Source organism: Sceloporus occidentalis, unplaced genomic scaffold, assembly GCF_023333645.1.
Source record: "Sceloporus occidentalis isolate IW3139 unplaced genomic scaffold, rSceOcc1.0.p SCAF_175, whole genome shotgun sequence".
Lineage (NCBI taxonomy): Eukaryota > Metazoa > Chordata > Lepidosauria > Squamata > Phrynosomatidae > Sceloporus > Sceloporus occidentalis.
In genome coordinates, this window is record NW_028317155.1 from 1,464,889 (window position 1) to 1,483,894 (window position 19,006).

The 19,006-nt window shown below is 44.7% G+C and overlaps 1 protein-coding gene across 1 annotated transcript; it reads right to left on the minus strand.

Annotated features, from left to right (window-relative positions):
* Positions 1-7,054: 7,054 nt before the first annotated feature.
* Positions 7,055-8,947, minus strand: LOC149279038 (tubulin alpha-1B chain-like). The gene is made up of 3 exons (XM_089501477.1): positions 8,827-8,947; positions 8,591-8,739; positions 7,055-8,035 (listed from the first exon to the last, which is right to left on the minus strand). The coding sequence occupies exons 1-3, from the start codon at positions 8,945-8,947 to the stop codon at positions 7,055-7,057; spliced, it is 1,251 nt and encodes a 416-aa protein (XP_089357603.1).
* Positions 8,948-19,006: the final 10,059 nt, after the last annotated feature.

The window sequence follows — 19,006 nt, forward strand, 5'->3', positions numbered from 1 at the left end:
CGTATGTGCAACAAACCTTAATCTTTTAAGGGGATGATTTCACATTGTTATACTTCCCTACTGCAACATCATTAGGGCAATAAACTTCCTCATATGCTAGCATGGGAAAGAGAATTGCAATCCTCCTTTGAACTTGAGACGTGGCTTGACTCGGAGGAAGCTATGAGAGGTGTCTCGCACTGCTTAAATCATATTGAACTACAAAAGAAATTGGCCTGTAGATGGTACCTCACCCCACAGCGTTTGGCACATATGTTCCCCTCTTGCTCCCCTATGTGTTGGAAGGGTTGTTTGGAGGTTAGTTCTATGCTCCATGTATGGTGGTTGTGCCCTCCAATATATGATCTATGGGGGAAGCTGTTTCATTTATTGGAGTCTGAACGACATGTTCCTCTCCCCCGTACCCCGCAATTGGCTCTCCTCCATATGTTCCCCGATGGTATCCCCTCGGCCACCCGGAAGTTAGTTATTCATTTTTTCTTAACTATGAAGTTATCGATTGCCCGTAATTGGAAATCGTCAACAGTTCCTCTCCTCCCTGACATTCTCCTTCATCTTGAACGCACGCATATTTTTGAAAAGCTATCCTTTCAAAATGATCAAATGCGCCCGATGTATACCAAAATTTGGGCCCCCTGGTCCCAACTTCGGCTCTCGCCATTGTGGAACGTTTGACGAATCAAGGGGTCTTGGTGTGTCGCGTCCGGTCTCTCTCTCTTTCTCTCTGTCCCTCATGGTATACTGTTCGTTTGGGTTACTGCCAGTGCCCTGGCTGTTCATGATATGCTGTTGTGTCTGACCTGATCCATGTGAGTTCTTTTGTGTTTGTTTTAATTACATTTTGTCTTATTTTCGATGGCGCCTTCCACCTTTTACGCTTTCCAGCGATGTACAGCTTTCTTTATGGTGCGGGGCTCTCAGGGCTGTTTTTTCTTCGGTGGATTGCTGTTGCTTTCCTTTATATTTGATGTCACTGTGATTCATCTATTTTGACAATTTTTGTACTTCCACTGATACCTATTGTACCGTTGTGCTATTATTCATGCCCGCCTTGATGTGAAAGCATGTTCTTCTAATGTTGTACATTATATTGGAAATGTTTAAAATGTCAAAAATAAATTTTAAAGTTTTAAATTAAAAAAAAAAAGAAAGGCTCTTTTTCTTTTCCTAAAAATGTTTCATTTTAGTTTCAAAAAGAATGTTGGATCCCCAGTCAAATCAGCTATCATTTCAAATCTTGCAAGTTTCAAAAAAATCACTAGGGTATTTAACCACTAAATTCCATACTGGATTAAGACCCTCCTGGGCAAGGCCAGACTGGTGATCATCATACCTGGGAACTTCTGAGCTCCGGCTACCCGGAGCCTTCCCTTGCGGGACGCAGCCAGGACAGTGCACTGACTTCAGCGGCGTTCCTGCTGACATCAGCGGGAAACATCACCATTTAAAGGAAAAATGGGCGGGGAGTGGGGCGTGTCAACACCCCACTTCCGCGACCCAGAGGATTCAGGTCTTGACCTGGAGAACTGGAGGAGCAGTGCTCACCCAGCAATCTCCGGGTCAAACCCGGAGAGTTCCCAGGTATGGTGATCATGTGGAGTCTTTGGCACTTTAAGGCCAGAGGCGGTCTGATGATGTAGGTGTGGCCGACGAATGAATACACACAGCTGCACGCTACGTTTTATGCTCATGTAGTGTGTAGCCACATTTGCCCAGTGTGCCACATTGCTTTTGCCTCCTTGACAATAAATACACACATTCACCTACTCACTCTAACTCGCTTTCACTGACGTGTAAGGCGTCTGTCTGTGCTTGCCTGCGATGGCACTGCGCAAGTTCTTCAGCATGATTGTGTTACCCAACTGAGCACCTTGCTGCAGTATCTTGGACATCTCAATTATCCATTACAGCACTGGGGACCAGAGCTTAGTGGCCCCGAGTATATGCCTTTTTCTTCTATTAGGAGCCATTAAACACATACCACTCCCAAACCAGTCAGACAGATATCTCCAAAAGTGAATGAAAGAGCCCTGATGTGTATCGGACATACATTTAAGCTGCTATATTGGATCGGCAGAACCAGAGCTGAGTGGCATTTGTGGACTTGTGGACTTTTTCCAGGTGACAAAATTAGGCACATGCTGAAATATGATTACAGACTGAATTGCCCTTGGGCTCCAACTCCAGGTCCAACACTTAGGAGAGCCTCGTTTTGCTGTTCTCTCCCTCGGGGCTGATGGTCGTTGCATCATAAGGTGTAGAACATTTTCTCTAGTGGGATGTTCGTAGTTTAATACATCTCTCTGATAAAAACTGAGACACTCCAATTTCCTTGTGGAGGTTTGTCTTTTTGGCATAACAAGTGTGGGGAACAGCTCACGCATGGGGCGGCAATGACAGTATTCACATAGGTTTCAAACGTAAAGCGTGTTTATTTGGATGCTGTAGGCACAGAGCACCTTGTAAACAAAACAAACTCTAAGCCTGTCCGGCTCTAACTAAACATCCGGATACCTCTCTACAAGCCTAAGGTCTGGCACAAAGCAAAGTAAAAGGTTTTCCATAGGTAAAGCTTCATACCTGGTGGGCTGCAGCGCTGGCTGTAGCTGCTCCTTCACTCAGTTTCTCCTCCCCCCTTCAAACCTAACAGCCCTCTCTTTTAAGGCTTCCTCCCCAGTAATGAGCTTAGGAAGCCTCACCTGAGGGCTCCTGGGTTTGCTACCGTGCCTGGCTGAGGAAACCAGGTAAGATATATATCCCATCAACCACTCTCCCATACACTTTACCACACAAGGTATTTCCATCTGTTCATGTTTTCTTTTCCCATTCCTAAACTGAGCTCAGCTTTTGTTTCCTGTGACTCATTCCCTGGAAATCTGCCAGACTCGACTTGTTCTTGAACTTTGCCTGGCCCTAGACTTGTATTGCTGCTTGTATTGACCTTGCCTCTGCCATGAACTAGTCATTATGAGGTCCCACACACCTAAGTAATGATTTTGAAGTCATTCCATTGTGGGATTTATTTTCTAGTTACCTGATCATTTAGCTTGTTGGACAAGACAATTAACCCTAGTTGTAAGACAATCTATTGCTGCCTCTGCTGTGTTGTGATCTTCTTTGTACACAAACAGATGTTGGATGACTCTTAGGCTCTTACTGCTGCACTCCATCCATGTTTCAACATTTTGTGAACTACCGTATTGGCTCGGCTATAGGCCGCCCCCGTGTATAGGCCGCACCCTAAGAGTTTGGTGCTTTTTTAAAGAAATTTTTTTTTTAATAGACATGCTGCCACTCTGTCCCCGAGATATGCTGCCACTGTCCTCCCCCCCCGAGATATGCTGCCACTGTCCTCCTCCTCCTCCTCCCCCCGAGATATGCTGCCACTATCCTCCTCCTCCTCCCCCCGAGATATGCTGCCACTCTGCCCCCCCCACGACTTACCAGAGCAGACTCCCGGGTGTCTTGCGGGGCCGGCGGGGGACATCTACGCAATACGCGTATACAACTTCCGGTGCCAGCACTCCCCGTGGGAAGTGCTGGCAGGGGAGGCTGTCTGAGCGTATCAGAGAGTAGGATACGGGTCCCCTGCATCGCTGCGGGGGATCTGTATCCTAACCCTGCTGCCTGCCCGGCGCCCGGAACTGCATGTCCCGGGCGTCGGGCGCTAGACCCCGAATATAGGCCACACCCCCACTTTAAAGACTTAAAGTGGGGGGAAAAAGTGCGGCCTATATTCGAGCCAATACGGTATATCTTTGTAATCTACTTGGCCATTACAACCGCGTCTACCTGAAGTTACAAACCATATGGACTCGTTCATGTGACCTTTCCTACTCCTACACATAATTATAAAATCTTTCAGGAATCCGTCTTTATAACGGAACCTTAACTCATACAATCCATCAACATAAACAAAAGTGTTGATGTCTCCTTAGAAAACAGACAGTGCAGCAGTATGTCTGGGCTTCTTGTGCCTCTACTACACGTACAGAGGCCAATTATTTGTGGTGAATTACAAACAGCCTTACTTCCATCTAGTACCTGAGCCAAGGATGTGCTTCTCCTAGAAAGTGCCATTTACTAAACTAGCCCAACTAAGCCTAGAAAGGTAGCAGCCCCTTTGCCACAAAACCAAGGCACATCTGCTTACTGACAGTCATGCTCCCTGGTGAACAATTGCTCAATGGGCCAGTTATGATGGAGTCTCCATAGCATGCTGTAACCAGCCCGCTGCATCCTTCTGAGCTATACTCATATCCCAGCGCTTATTAGAAAGTATGATGGCTGTGGAGGTTAGATTCTGGGGGAATTGCCCTTGGTCAAGCCTACATAAATACATCTCTGCTACATGGCATCTTTATCATAATCTGATTCATGACGATGCATCAATCAGTTCAGCTATTATTCGTAATATACTATGATGTAGTTTCATTCTGCTTGAAACTTTTTAATGTGTATATTTTTTGGAAGTTTGTGTTGATATAAACATATTTTCATTGTTCATGTACATATTATTGTGAGATGTAAGGCTGTAGAACACTGTGGTAGATTCATGCCCATTGTCCACCAAGCATTCTGAACTCCTAGAACAGAGAGACTCTCCCACCCAAAAGAGGGACACTTAAGAGGTATGCCCCATGTTCTGCTATACTAAGGTAACCTCCAATCATAAGTGCCTGGCCCACAATGCTTTCGATTCATTTGATAAGGAAAATGCTCATATACAGGCTTTAATCCAGATGAAAGTCATGCTACATGTCCACTGAGTACTTCTTAGATGTGAACAGATGTAGGACCTCATTAGGCGCTTCTCATTGAATACACAGAGTAACAATTACCGTATTACTGTCCCCAGCAAAACTAGACATGTAACTAGGCAGAGAACACCGCAAGGGCAGAATGGAACACATCCATAAGTGATTAACGCCTATTATCACTTCTAATATTATTATCACTTATTTAAAAAGTCACTAACATTTTATTCTGCTGATAACACACATAGGCTATGACCAAGTCAAACTAACTAGTACATAAGTTCATTGAACAGTTAGATAAGATATATAATAGGCATCCTATAGACTATCATGCAAAGTAAACCGAATGACAATACTGCCTTCCGATGGCCATTTATAGGTTTGCAAGAAAAAATACAACCCAAAGGAGCTTGTATTACCACGTTAGGGGAAGATCATAAGCAAACGGAGCCCAAGGGTAACCATATTTACTCAGTATCCTTCCTCAGAATTTTGATCCCTTGCTTTGATGAGTTGAAGTTACTGAATTTGCTCGATTATAAGATGAGGTTGTTTTTAGAAAACAGCACCTGAAAATGACATTGGCTTATAATCAAGGTTGTCTTTTATTGAGATCTTTATTGTTTTACTCAGACCACTGATCTGCGGCGGCACCACCACACAGCCAAATAATAGCTGCGATCGGTGACAACACCGATGGCCATCGAACCACCCAATCGCTGTGACAGCCAGTCAGTGATGTGTGCCTGAAAATGACAGGCCAGTGATGTTCACACCAGTGAGTGGCAGTGTAAGCGTGCGTATGAGTGTAAGCAGTGATTCTGTGATGGAGGAATATGAAAAAAATTTTGTATCCTGTGTGCCTGGAGCGTGTGCGGGTTGGGTGACACGTCCTCATATATGGTGGGATAGTGATGCCTGTTTGTTTTACTTGGAAGATATAGAGTTGTATTTCTCTGAAGTGAAAGTGCATAACAGCACAGAGCCAGATATGATGTCTTACAAATAACGTTTATGTGATGGCGAATGCTTCATTATTTTAACCCCTTAATGACAAAGGGATTGATGCATCGTTTTCAATGGGTTTAGGGACCGCCCATTGTCCTTAAGGGGTTAATATATGTATAAATTCAAAATAAACATGCATTATGGAAGATATTATATAGAATGAGACAAAAATGCATGTGGATGTAGGGGTGGATTAACAAAGGGGCAAAAGTGGCATATGCCCCAATAGCAAGGTCTCCTTCTTGAAGCCGTTATTTCTATGCTTGCGTGCACTGCAAACAAGGAACACTGTGCTTCCAGGGCTGGGTGATGTGGGGGCCCAGATGGCAGCCAGCTTGCCGCATGGGGTGCTTCTCCTGCAGTAAAGACACAGACTCCTTTGCTGGGACATGATCAGTGAGGGAAGATTGCACTTCATACTTCCCAGAAGTGCCATTTGTAATCAGGTTACAGTGGAAAAGACAAGACTGGTTGAAGGAAAAGGCTTATTTAAATCTATAAAAGTCGGTGTTTGTGCGTGAGATGCCTTTGTATGAATGGATGTGGACGCATGTGTTTGCATCATCTCTGTTCAGCAGCATCTCTTTCTGGGAATGAAGACTTGTTTATGCTTTTTGATACTTTTGTTTTTACATTTGATCAGAACTTTCACTATCTCAAGGATAAGCATGAGAACATTTGCCCATGGTCCGTTCCTGCGGTGTGAAATATCAATAATGAAGGTAGTCCCAGACCCACCAGATGCTGATCTGCCTGAGTGGACCTAGTAAGGTACTGTGCAGTACCTACCTATTAAGATAGCACCACAGGCTATGTAGGCTTGATTGTCCTTCAGGACAATGGATTTCTTTTGGTAAAATAACTTATTCACAGACAACACACATGGTGAGTTATTTTCTCTTCTTTACCAAGTCTCTGGCTGTTGTGTGTCTGGGTATTTTCTGTTATTGCTGCATTATGCCAAAACAAGGTGACATAGCTTTTACATCAAATACCAGCACCATTACCTGTCTTAGACTCAGTTATGCAATCTCTTATTCTTGGTTCTTGTCAACTGACTCCTGAAAGGAAAACGCACACACACACATTGTTTTCCCTTTTTATTCCAGATCTGATGGTACAAATTACACCAATGGAACAATGTTTGCTTAGTGGTTAACTAAAAACAGATTGTCATACGTAGCATACCAGTTTGAGTGCTGGTTAGCACGCAAATTAAAAAGCTTGGCGGCTCAGATAAAATTAAGATGTTTAAAACAAGGGCCCATTATAATATAACCTGATCTGGCTTAATACTCTTCACCTTCCTCCTCACCATCTCCTTCCACAGAATCTACACCAACCTCCTCATAATCCTTCTCCAGGGCAGCCATGTCTTCACGGGCCTCAGAGAACTCTCCCTCCTCCATACCCTCACCCACATACCAGTGCACAAAGGCACGCTTGGCATACATAAGGTCAAACTTGTGGTCCAGTCTGGCCCAGGCCTCAGCAATAGCAGTGGTGTTGCTCAACATGCACACGGCACGCTGGACCTTGGCCAGGTCACCACCTGGAACCACAGTTGGGGGCTGATAGTTAATGCCTACTTTGAAACCAGTTGGACACCAGTCTACAAATTGAATGCTACGCTTTGTCTTAATGGTGGCAATAGCAGCGTTAACATCTTTAGGAACCACATCACCACGGTACAGCAGGCAGCAAGCCATGTATTTACCATGACGTGGGTCACATTTCACCATCTGGTTAGCTGGCTCAAAGCAGGCATTTGTAATCTCAGCAACAGAGAGCTGCTCATGGTAAGCCTTCTCTGCTGAGATAACTGGGGCATATGTAGCCAGAGGGAAGTGAATACGGGGATAGGGCACCAAGTTGGTCTGGAATTCAGTAAGATCTACATTCAGCGCACCATCAAATCTGAGAGAGGCTGTAATAGAGGACACTATCTGACTGATAAGGCGATTTAGATTGGTGTAGGTGGGACGCTCAATATCTAGGTTTCTACGACAGATGTCATAGATGGCCTCATTGTCTACCATAAAGGCGCAGTCTGAGTGCTCCAAGGTGGTGTGGGTGGTGAGGATGGAGTTGTAGGGCTCAACCACAGCTGTGGAGACCTGGGGGGCTGGATAGATTGAGAACTCCAGCTTGGACTTCTTTCCATAGTCAACTGACAGACGTTCCATCAGCAGAGAGGTGAAGCCAGAACCAGTTCCCCCACCAAAGCTGTGGAAGACCAGGAATCCCTGAAGACCTGTGCACTGATCAGCCTAAAAACAAACATACAAGACTACATATAAAACATTGTACAGTGTTGCAGCATATAATGCTACATAAAAAAACAAAAAAAACAAAGACATTCTGTTTTTGCAAGTACTTTGCTTCTAGGATTGGCATTATACAACCACCGGGATACCTGCCGATAGCATACATAATAAATAAAAAAAAATAAGTGGGGTAACTAAATGAACTACTGCAATCTATGCTATGCTAGTAAATTCCAGTAAATATTTAATGTCACTTTGGTTAGGTGTAAATGGCACTGTATATTGATTCACTTGACTAGCAAGTTTTCCTTGCAACATTTCATACTGTAGCATTGAGTGACAGCATCATTAGAGGCGCACCCAAGCTCTCATTAAATGAAAAGTTACATGACAGCATGTACCAAAAATTATAAGTGGATGCATCTGTACAGCGTTGCAATGAAAACAGAAAAGCTTTTAAGAAATACTACTGCAATTAAGTTAAGGGCATGAGTATTTTTAGTATCCCTTCAGATAAAATAAAAAAAACTCTGCCATGCAAAACAAAGTTATGCTCACCAGTTTTCGGATTCTGTCCAGTACCAGGTCAATTATTTCCTTGCCAATTGTGTAGTGACCACGAGCATAGTTATTAGCAGCATCTTCTTTACCCGTAATGAGCTGCTCTGGGTGGAATAATTGGCGGTATGTTCCAGTGCGCACCTCATCTAAAGGGAGATTATCATTGTTCATAATTAGTTACTTCCATTTCTATCCAGATAATAAAAGGGTAAGCACAGAAGTCAAATTCTTACCAATGACAGTTGGCTCCAGATCTACAAACACAGCCCTAGGGACGTGTTTCCCAGCTCCAGTCTCACTGAAGAATGTGTTGAAGGAATCGTCACCTCCTCCAATGGTTTTGTCACTGGGCATCTGCCCATCAGGCTGAATGCCATGTTCCAGACAGTACAGCTCCCAGCAGGCATTGCCGATCTGCACACCAGCCTGACCAACGTGTATAGAGATGCACTCACGCTGAGGAGAAGAAAAAGGTAAAAGTTTAGTATTCACATATTTAAAAGCATGAAGTGTATTTACCGACACAGCATTCAATGAATGAGCCAAGCCAGTAGAGATCTCGGCACCGTGTACGCTTTACTGGGCTCAGGTAATCTCTAGCATCTCGCGGTTACTTATTGGTTACAAATGCTAGTTTGATGGAGCCTATTTTTCTTCAGAAAGAAACGGATGAAAGCGAGTTCTTACTTTTCACTCGCTGGAAGCGCAAGGATAATACATTAACCAGAAAAAGGTTTCTCTGGCGCCATCAGCATGCATTTCCTCTAAAAGCCATGAGCAGCTCCGCAGACTAATCACACCCACCGCAGTCATCTGACATTACTTCCACGTTTGCAGACAAGAGCCTGCGGGCACTTCCCGCCCCCACACTTCATCCTCTTGACCGGGAAAGAATTACAGCTGCCCGGGCTTTGAATGGATTCAGGATTAGATCTCAAGATGGATCAATTTCTTCACACGCATTCCACCTCCATCACTCCTCCTGCAGCTGCTGCCTGCGCCGCCACAGAGTGGACAACAGATGTCCTCTGTGTATTGCATTTGTGTCGCGGGGCAATTAACGGAGTGAATAGACAATACAGACATTGGGGGGGTTTTAAAATCTAACTCTAGAACTAGTCATCCTCAAACAGCCTGGGAATATTAGAGGCCATCCTCAACAATTCATTCCCATGACAGAAAACTACACATATTGTCCCTGGAATCATAGAAGGGAGTGAAACTGAAAACCTGTATAATTAAACTAAGAATGAAAAGCCATCAAGACATCAGATCCAACCAGACTTCTTCCCCAATGAATTAGGTACAAACCTGCGCTACTCACATCTCGTCTCCCACAGCAAAGTCATCTGTCAACAGATTTGAATAGAGCCAACCTCAAAGCTATTTAGGGCTTTCGATTTATTCTCAATCACTGTATCCATTTCACACGCTTTCTCTGCCCCTCCTGTATCAGCATCCCTTTCACAAAATACTCAGGTCCGTATAGCGTTATTAACCAATCTCCCTATACGCCCGATTTTGTCTCGCTAAAGCAGACACTGGCCATTTAAGGGTTAAGCTCAGTTACCGCCACCTAACGAGCCAAGCCTATACAGAGAACAGGGGTAAAGGGCGGGAACAAGCCCCTGCTTCCCGTAGTTCTTCTACTCTTTTTCCGCTGTAGTTGCCTCAGAATTTACTTTTTCATGGATGGGTGACGTTTGCTGTCCCTACTATCCCTAGACACCAGGGCCATAAGATAAATAAATATTAACGCCCCACATCAGTCGTTCCGCAGCAATTGTGCTACCCGTCCCCACCCGGAAAAATATCCGGCTATAAAACCGAGCCGCAAGAAGGGACCGTCTTCTTAGTGCCTCGCGGGAGGCATCTCCTGCTTTTCTTTCCATCACCACAGCGCGGTAAGGTCCATTGCAACTACACGCAGAAGCGGGTCAGGCCATTGCCAACCTTTATCGGGTTATCTTAGCATATTATACCCTGCCAAGAGAAATAGCGCAGCTTATCTAATGAGTGAGCAAACCATTTAACGTAACCGCTTTATAGCTACATAAAAAAAAAAAAATCTCACGCGGGGGCGGCAGCGAAACAGTTAATACTGCAGCTAGTCCTTACTGCTGGGTGAAAACGAAGTCTACTCACCATTGTTAGGATTCGGCGAAGAGCAAAGGAAGAGAATTAAAATAAAAATAATTAAAGCGTTACTTTATCCAACAGCTAAGAGTGGATGTAAGTAACAGAATGAAGAGGTGCGAATGCGATCTTAGTATTTATACAGGCTACAGGGTGACGTGCGGAATATTTTATGAAAATACGATGCGGCCGCTGGCCGATTGGCTGAGGCGTAGCAACTACATGTACGAACTGGGGAGGCGGGAGCTACTGGTCCTCTCCTCCAAGAAGAGCTGAATGGCAGTCATGGCGGCGCAATCCTCTATAGCGTAACATACGATACGATTAAGCGCTTTCCTCACTGCAGGCGGACAAAGCCCCGTTTCCTTTATAGTAGCTTACAGTACTTAGAACAATGACATCGCCGGTGGATGTAACACTCGATACAGTATAACGGAATGAACGTACAGCAATCCTGAGGGACAATACCGTGCTTGTAAAGATACCGGTAGCTCGCATCACGACAGAATAAGCACGAAAACAGCGCAGTACTGCACAGGGTCTGCTCGGCCGAGATGCATTTATCGACCCATGTCAAAATCATTACATACGATTAGAAAGCCCGATAAAGATCAGGACGCGTTCGCAATTAACGTAACCAGCGCTCGGTTTCTTTGTCCTTCAGCCTCCATAGCACCGGATGACTACAGATCTGAGACGCTTTGCATAGCCGAGGCCATGTCTTCCCGATTTAGCTCGGTAGGGTACTCGTAAACCAGAAATTAGGAAAACCAGCAAGACATGGCGGGGTGACCTAGACTCCATTCTGCAGATATTTACTGCGGTATCCTCCATGCTGGCTCCAGCCCAAGCGCACTAAAGCTGCAGCAAGCTTCATTTAATAAATAAGACTTCCGCTTACAAAGCCACCCGGGAACACGGTAGGTCCCCCAAAAAACTTGCGTGGGGTCTGCTGAAAAATATTAAGTGAAAACACTGCAAGAGCTGGTTAGAATCGGCCGTTAGGCTTCTCGTGTATTTGAAGAGCCACCCCCGCTGTAGCACATACTACAGCGGGTAATTACATACATTTAATTTATTTTTCTTAGCGGAATGGCTTTGCACTCGTCACCTGCCGTTAAACACTCGGTTCTTTCTAAATATGCTCAGTTCAGGGCTTTAATCTCCTTTCCTGCCAGTCTTCAGCCTGATAGACGATGACGTAATTGCCTTTCTTTATCTTGCTGCTGGCTACTCAGTCCGGCGCCCGAGATTCTGCATTGCGCACTCACAGTTGCCTGGTAACTGAAGAATTGGGGGCGTCACCGCGCTGTAAGACTAAGACCAGCATCAGGCTCAAAATAGCAGCTTTATGCAGTCGGATACGGTGAATGTGACGCAGACACACCCTTCCTGGCCGTGAAGAAGCAGGTGTAGCAATGCGGCATAAAGTCGTTGCTCATGTAAATTACATTCGAATAATTACGGTATTGGGCGTGTTGCTATGGTGCAGTTAAAAACAAAATGAAAGGATGTCTGATGGATAAATCGGGGTGGGGGAAGGGATATACATCATCTGGTGCCAGGTCTATTCGATCCAGAGCTCATCGTGTTAAGCCAGTTTCTAACTCGTAGTGTTGCATATATAATACGATGCCTTCCAAGATATCCTTATGCGCCATACTTGTCTATTGACACACTGTGAAATTATATGCCAAATGGCAATCTTTCTGCAATAAAGTATACCACGGAAAAGTGAGGTTTATACATAGTCTATTAAGTAGCCTCATTTCTTTTGCATAATGTCTATACAATGTATTTCAGTGCCTCTTATAATTGCCCAATGGAAAATGAACAATTAAACTACAGATAATATCAGTGCCTATAGAAAACTACTATATATATATATATATGTTTAGAACGGTGTATATATATGCAGGGCCATCTTTAGGTGTTCAGGTGCCCTGTGTGGACTACTCCTCTGGTGCCCCGCCCCACAAAAAAGAAAGGAAAAAAATCTTGTAACAAACAACTAGTTTTAATTAGAGATAATTTATGTGCAAGTGCAAACAAGTACAATATGTACTGGAAACACTGGTAACAATAATGTACATTAAATATAGGGGGGGAACTGCTAATCTTTGAAAATTTTTTACCCTAGGCAAGCATTTCCTTGGGTCCCCCTCTACGCTCCCTAACATGCAATCACTCCCTCGGCTCCCACACCAACCTGAATATTTGCTGGTTAGGGGAAGACTGTGAGAGTCAGTGCAGTCTTCCCTCCTTCTGACTCTACCATGACTTTGAGAGGTCCTCTCCCCTTAATCATCCCCAAAGTCCCTTTGTCCCCTCATTCACTAAGCCATACCTCTCTTTAACTTACTCCCTGTAGTTCAGGTATAGATCAAATAAACAGCACATGCATGTGAATAACTGAATAAGACATATAAACAAACCCTGTATTTGCATGTATATAAAAAATTTATGGAAATATAGCATAACAGATACAGATCAACAGAATAATACACAAACCCAGCTTTACAGGTATAAATCAATTGGAAATCACATATAAACTCAGCATCAACGGTATAGATAAGAAAACCAAAACAAAATTACAGGCATAGATCACAGGTTGCACACTCCATAGGCCAGCCCCAGTGTCCACATTGCCCACATAGAACTTGACCAGCACACAGATTACACACACAGATTACAGCACAGTCTGAGTCATCTTTGTCCCCAAACAGCCCACCCTGTGCCATCTTTGTCCTGTGACAGGGAACAGGGCATGGTGGTGGATAACATGTACATTTCCCACAAAATACTGCAGTGCAATGTATTCGATAACCCCAGGGAGAATGTTTTGTTACCAGCAAAGTAATGGTAATGTTGTAGTTATGTTTGGGTCCCTGGGGTGGAGCATTTGGAGAGAAGGGAGGGCCAGTGCTCCACTCCACAGTTTACTTGCAGCAGGTGATGCAGCCAGTCCAGGAGTTCTGGTTCAGAGATTTACTCACCTGTTACCAATGAGCAGCAGGGGGCTGCTACAAAAAGGAGCCCTGTAAGTTAGTCAGGTGAGAAGCATACAAGCAGTGAGTGAGACTGCATTTTCTCCTAAACAAATCTGCTGAACGGTTCCTAAACGAAAAAGGTCTGTGCTAAATGTTTTTTGTTGGTAGCGGGTAAGCCGTCCAACGATAGTTAGTTTGTTTGTCAGTAAGTGCTCAGAGAGCAAGGCTTTTCTTTTTGTTTGTTTTATTTATGTTTGTTTACAGACCTTTTAATAAAAAGGACTACAATTCTAAAAATAATTCAGCCTTATGTGGTATTTCAAACCTTAAGACTGTGTGGTTACATGATCCCAGCTCACAGTCCATAAACACCCTGCTTGTGCCATCTGTGCCTTTCTCCAACTCACTCATTCACTCTTTCATTCACATAATCATTCATTTTCTCACTCATTCACACTGTCAGGATTCTATCCTGACTGCAGGATAGTTAAAGTTTTACCCTTCATTTGCTATGTATATAATTAATGTTCTGTGTATTTCTGTTCAGCTGTGTATTGTTATGCTATTACCCTGCCTCCCTTACCTGAAGCCTAGACCACTCACACCTGACCTAATGAACAGGCTTTATATACCTGCCTCCCAGTAACAGAGGTGTGAGTTCATTAAGTTCTTTGGAGCTATAGTTCATGCCAGACGTTGGGTCTGTCTGTCTGTCTGTCTGTCTGTCTGTCGGATCTCTCTGTCTGTCGGATCTCTCTGTCTGTCGGATCTCTCTGTCTGTCGGATCTCTCTGTCTGTCGGATATGTCTGTCTGTCGGATATGTCTGTCTGTCCTGTCGGATCTGTCTGTCTGTCAGATCCAGGGGCAGGCTGGGCAGGGGGACAATTGCCCCCCAGGCCGCCCGAAATCTAATCTAAACGGCCGCTGGGTGCTGATGCCGCCGGCCGGCGCTACTTTAATACTTTTTTTCAAAATTGAATATGGCAAGCCGGATCGGCTATTAAATGAAAAAAATAGTATTAAAGCAGCACCGGCCGGCGGCATCAGCACCCAGAGGCCGTGTGCGATGGCCGCCAAGTGATGGGAGCAGCGTGAGGGGTGAAAGCTCCGCCCCCTCGCACTCACCTTTCACCCCTCACGCTGCTCCATCACTATGCGGCCATCAGATTGTTGGAAATAGAATCTAAACGGCCACTGGGTGCTGATGCTGCCGGCCGGAGCTACTTTAATACTTTATTTAATTATTTTTAATATGGCAAGCCGATCCGGCATATTAAATAAATAAAAAAAAGGATTAAAGTAGCTCTGGCCGGTGGCATCAGCAACCGGCGGCCGTTTAGATAAGTTTTCCAGCAGCCTGATGGCCGCATAGTGATGGGAGCAGCGTGAGGGGTGAAAGGTGAGTGCGAGGGGGCGGAGCCACTTCACTTGACTTGCCCCCCAGGCCTTAGGCTGCCAGCCCTCCCCTGGTCGGATCTGTCTGTCCTGTCGGATCTGTCTGTCTGTCCTGTCGGATCTGTCTGTCCTGTCGGATCTGTCTGTCCTGTCGGATCTGTCTGTCTGCCTGCCTTTTGCCAGCCTGTTACCTGTTTACCCGGACTGCTTACTGGATTTCCCCTTTTTGCTTGCTACCTGTCCCAGACCCTTTTGAATACTTTCCTGGACTTTTCTACCCTCATGTGCATGATATTCCTACTCTGCTGCTTCTGGTGAGATGTCTTGCTTTGCTTTGTGTAATATAACCTATAACCAAACATTCCACTTGTGTCATTTGTTAAGTTTGTTTCAATCACTGCGTTCTTACACTCCTGCGCTCTGGACTCCAACATCCAGTTAAGGGCTGCAATATGATGAGCCTGACAGAATGAACTCACCATTATGGAGTCCGCAGAGTTAAGACGCTCAGTACCCTTACCCAGGGGCGTACCTAGAGTATTTGGCACCTGGGGCGGATCCTGTATGTGGCACCCCCCCACACACACACTTTAAAACTGCATAGCTTTTACCATTATATACCGGCGCAGACACTGAAGGTGGTACAGCATAACACTTACTGTTATCATTATATACTGAGGCAGACATTGATGGTGGTACAGCATAACACCTATCACTATATACTGAGGCACACATTGACGGTGGTACAGCGTAATCCCTATCACTATACATTGAGCCAGACATTGACAATAGTGCAGCATAACTCCTATCACTATATACTAAGCCAAACATTGATGTGGTGTAGGCCTACCACTTCATTAGTAGTAGGGATGCACCGAAACCGAAAATGCAGCATTTACCTGGCCGAAACCGAATATGACCCCCCCACACCATAAAAAAAAATCTAACACTTTTATTTAAAGTAAGTAACACACCAAAATAGGACAAAACAATTAAATAACAATATTAATATATATTATATATATATATGATAACAGCAATCACATTCCTGTCATGCCCAGGCATACTCAGATTCCAGGATGTACTCGCAGACTTGGCATGATAGGAGTATGATTGCCCTATCTACCCCTTCTCACTTCCCTTTTGTCCTACCTACCCCGTCTCACTCCCTTCTCCCTATCTACCCCCTATCCCCCCGCCTCACTCCCTTCTCCCTATCTACCCCCTCCTAACGATCTACCCTCTCCCCCTTTGAAGTTCACTTACCTTTCAGGAGTCCTGCGGTGGTAGGGTTGCAAGGCCTCTGTCTCCCAGCTCTGCCACTGTATGGAACAGTATAGAGTGATGGGAGTTATGATGTACTAGAGCATAATTATATAATGAAAAATACATTGGAAATGGTACAGCATAACACCCATCACTCTCACACACTTACCAATCCGCACATATACCAATCCACACACACACCAATCCACACACACACCAATCCACACACACACACCAATCCACACATATACCAATCCATACATATACCAAGCCACACATATACCAATCCACATATATACCAATCCACACATATACTAATCCACACATACCAATCCACACATACCAATCCACACATACCAATCCACACACATACCAATCCACTCTCACTCACTGAATGCTTTCCTACCTTTCCTCTTTTCTCCTTACAGCTTCTTTTCCTCCTCTTCGCTCCTCTTCTTCAGTTCTTCTGTCTTCTTCCGGTTCAGTGGGCGCGGCTTCAGTGTTGTGCGCCGGGATCTGACAACAAATCCCGGCGCACAGCAGCTGTTGCCGCGCAGATCGCAAGGGAGCGATATCGGAGGTCTTTAACCGCCCCCCCCCCCGCCCCCCGCTAGGTACGCTACTGCCCTTACCCTGCAGGTGTCCCAATCTCTTCATGAATTGCAGCGGGACTTTGCTTTATTTAAAGAGACAGTACACCATACAAAGGAACCTGTATATCTTGAACCTGATGTTGCTCTACCTGAGAAATTATCTGGCACTCGCTCTAAATACAGCACCTTTAAGATGGATTGCAAAGGTACTCTTCTTAAAACCACGCACCTATGTTACAGATTTTGTTAAAGTGCGTACTGCTATCACCCTGTTGTCAGGGCAACTGAAAACCTGGGCACACAAACTGCTAACCACCAAAAGCCCTGTTTTGGACACCTGGGACTCCTTTTTGAAGGCTATGGACTCTCTATTTGCAGGTTCCCACGATCCCTCTGTTCCTTGTCCTTCTAGGTGCTCCCGCAAACAGCGCCTTCGCAAGGACTACGTTGCTGATCATGAAAGCTCAAGAACACATAAGTGACCTAGGTTTGCCCTGCTATATTGACCCGTATGAGGTGTCTATAGATACAAAAGTTCCTAGGAGTACTTCTATCATTCCAGAGGATCCTATAGGCACACCAACCCATAGCCTTGATGCTCCTGGCATGACTGATGCACCTATCTTGGACACTGAGGCGCCCATGCAAATTGGGGTACTCCGAGCTACGCTGTCCCTTAAAGAAAAGGCTAGAAGATGGAATAATAGCTTATGCTTTTATTGTGGTAAGAAGGGGCACTTTATCACATACTGCCCTACACGTCCACCTCGGCCTCAAGCTCTTCATATTGGGACTGTGTTTTTCCACCCTGCCGCCTCTTCACATCACAATAGAACAAAATACCGGGGCGCAAAGACATGTGGGAAAAAATAAAAATAATAATATAGTGTAATAAAATCTCAAATATTTTGAAGATAAAAAATGAAGTAATTGCACTCACAAACGTGCTCAAGGTGAGGCGCTCATCAAAGTGACGGAGTCTGTATATCCTTAGAAATACTGTGCTAAGGAACAGAAACCAAAAATAGTGCAAATAAACGTTTGATATATTTATTATAAAATAAAGGTAAAAAACTCACAAGCGTATATGCATAACCAAATTGTCATGCATAAAAGCAATCGAAGGATGTCCTTTTCAATAAAATCCGGAAGGTCGATGATATGCATAAAATATTTCTTAAAAGTCTCTCAACGCGTTTCGCCGACTATGGCGTAGGCTTCCTCAGGAGAATTTTTCAAAGTCAATGTGTGTTTCGTCCGTGGATTCCCGGCTTTTAAAAGTCCCGCTTTGCCGTCTTCTTCTATTTGCGTCATCACGTATCTTCTTTTTTCTCTTTTTTTCTCTTTTTTTCTTTTTCTCTTTACTTTATTGAACTGTTTCTTGTCTTTTTTAGGTGTCTTTAACCCAAAGGATTCACCGCAACGCCTCTTCACATCACTCTGAGGGGCACAGAGGCTGGTGTCATGGCTATCCACATTTGGCTTCACAGAGGAGACCACCAAACCCTGGAGTAGCTTCTAGCATTGTTCATGCACCTGCTACTGGGGCTCCTGACAAGCCGCTACATAATGTCCTAGAGGCAACTTCTTTTCTCCCATCTGAGAAGCCTGTATCTAATACCCTCACTGGAACTACTGTGGCAAGTACCAGCAATACTTCTTGTTGTGCTAATGAAGCCCTGCCACCTGACTGTATTTATGCCTCCAATGGCACCATAGTGCGCAAGCACGATCTGGAGATATTTGAAAAGGCACTGAGCGCCAGGAATACCACACCTGTAGACCTCCCCAAGGCAAAAGCGGGAACTGCTGGGGGGATAGCGGTTATTGTTAATGGTGATGAGCACCATCCAGCTGTGCCAGAGACTGATGCAGTGGATTCCTATGATTCTTCAGTCTGTAATAATGTAAACTACTCCCATATGGATGAACTTCCTGAAGCTTTCTGTTCATCCCTGATTACAACCCCTATCACTTCTACCTCAGCAAAGCGTGATACACCAGAGACTACCATAGCCCCTAATATCTCCTC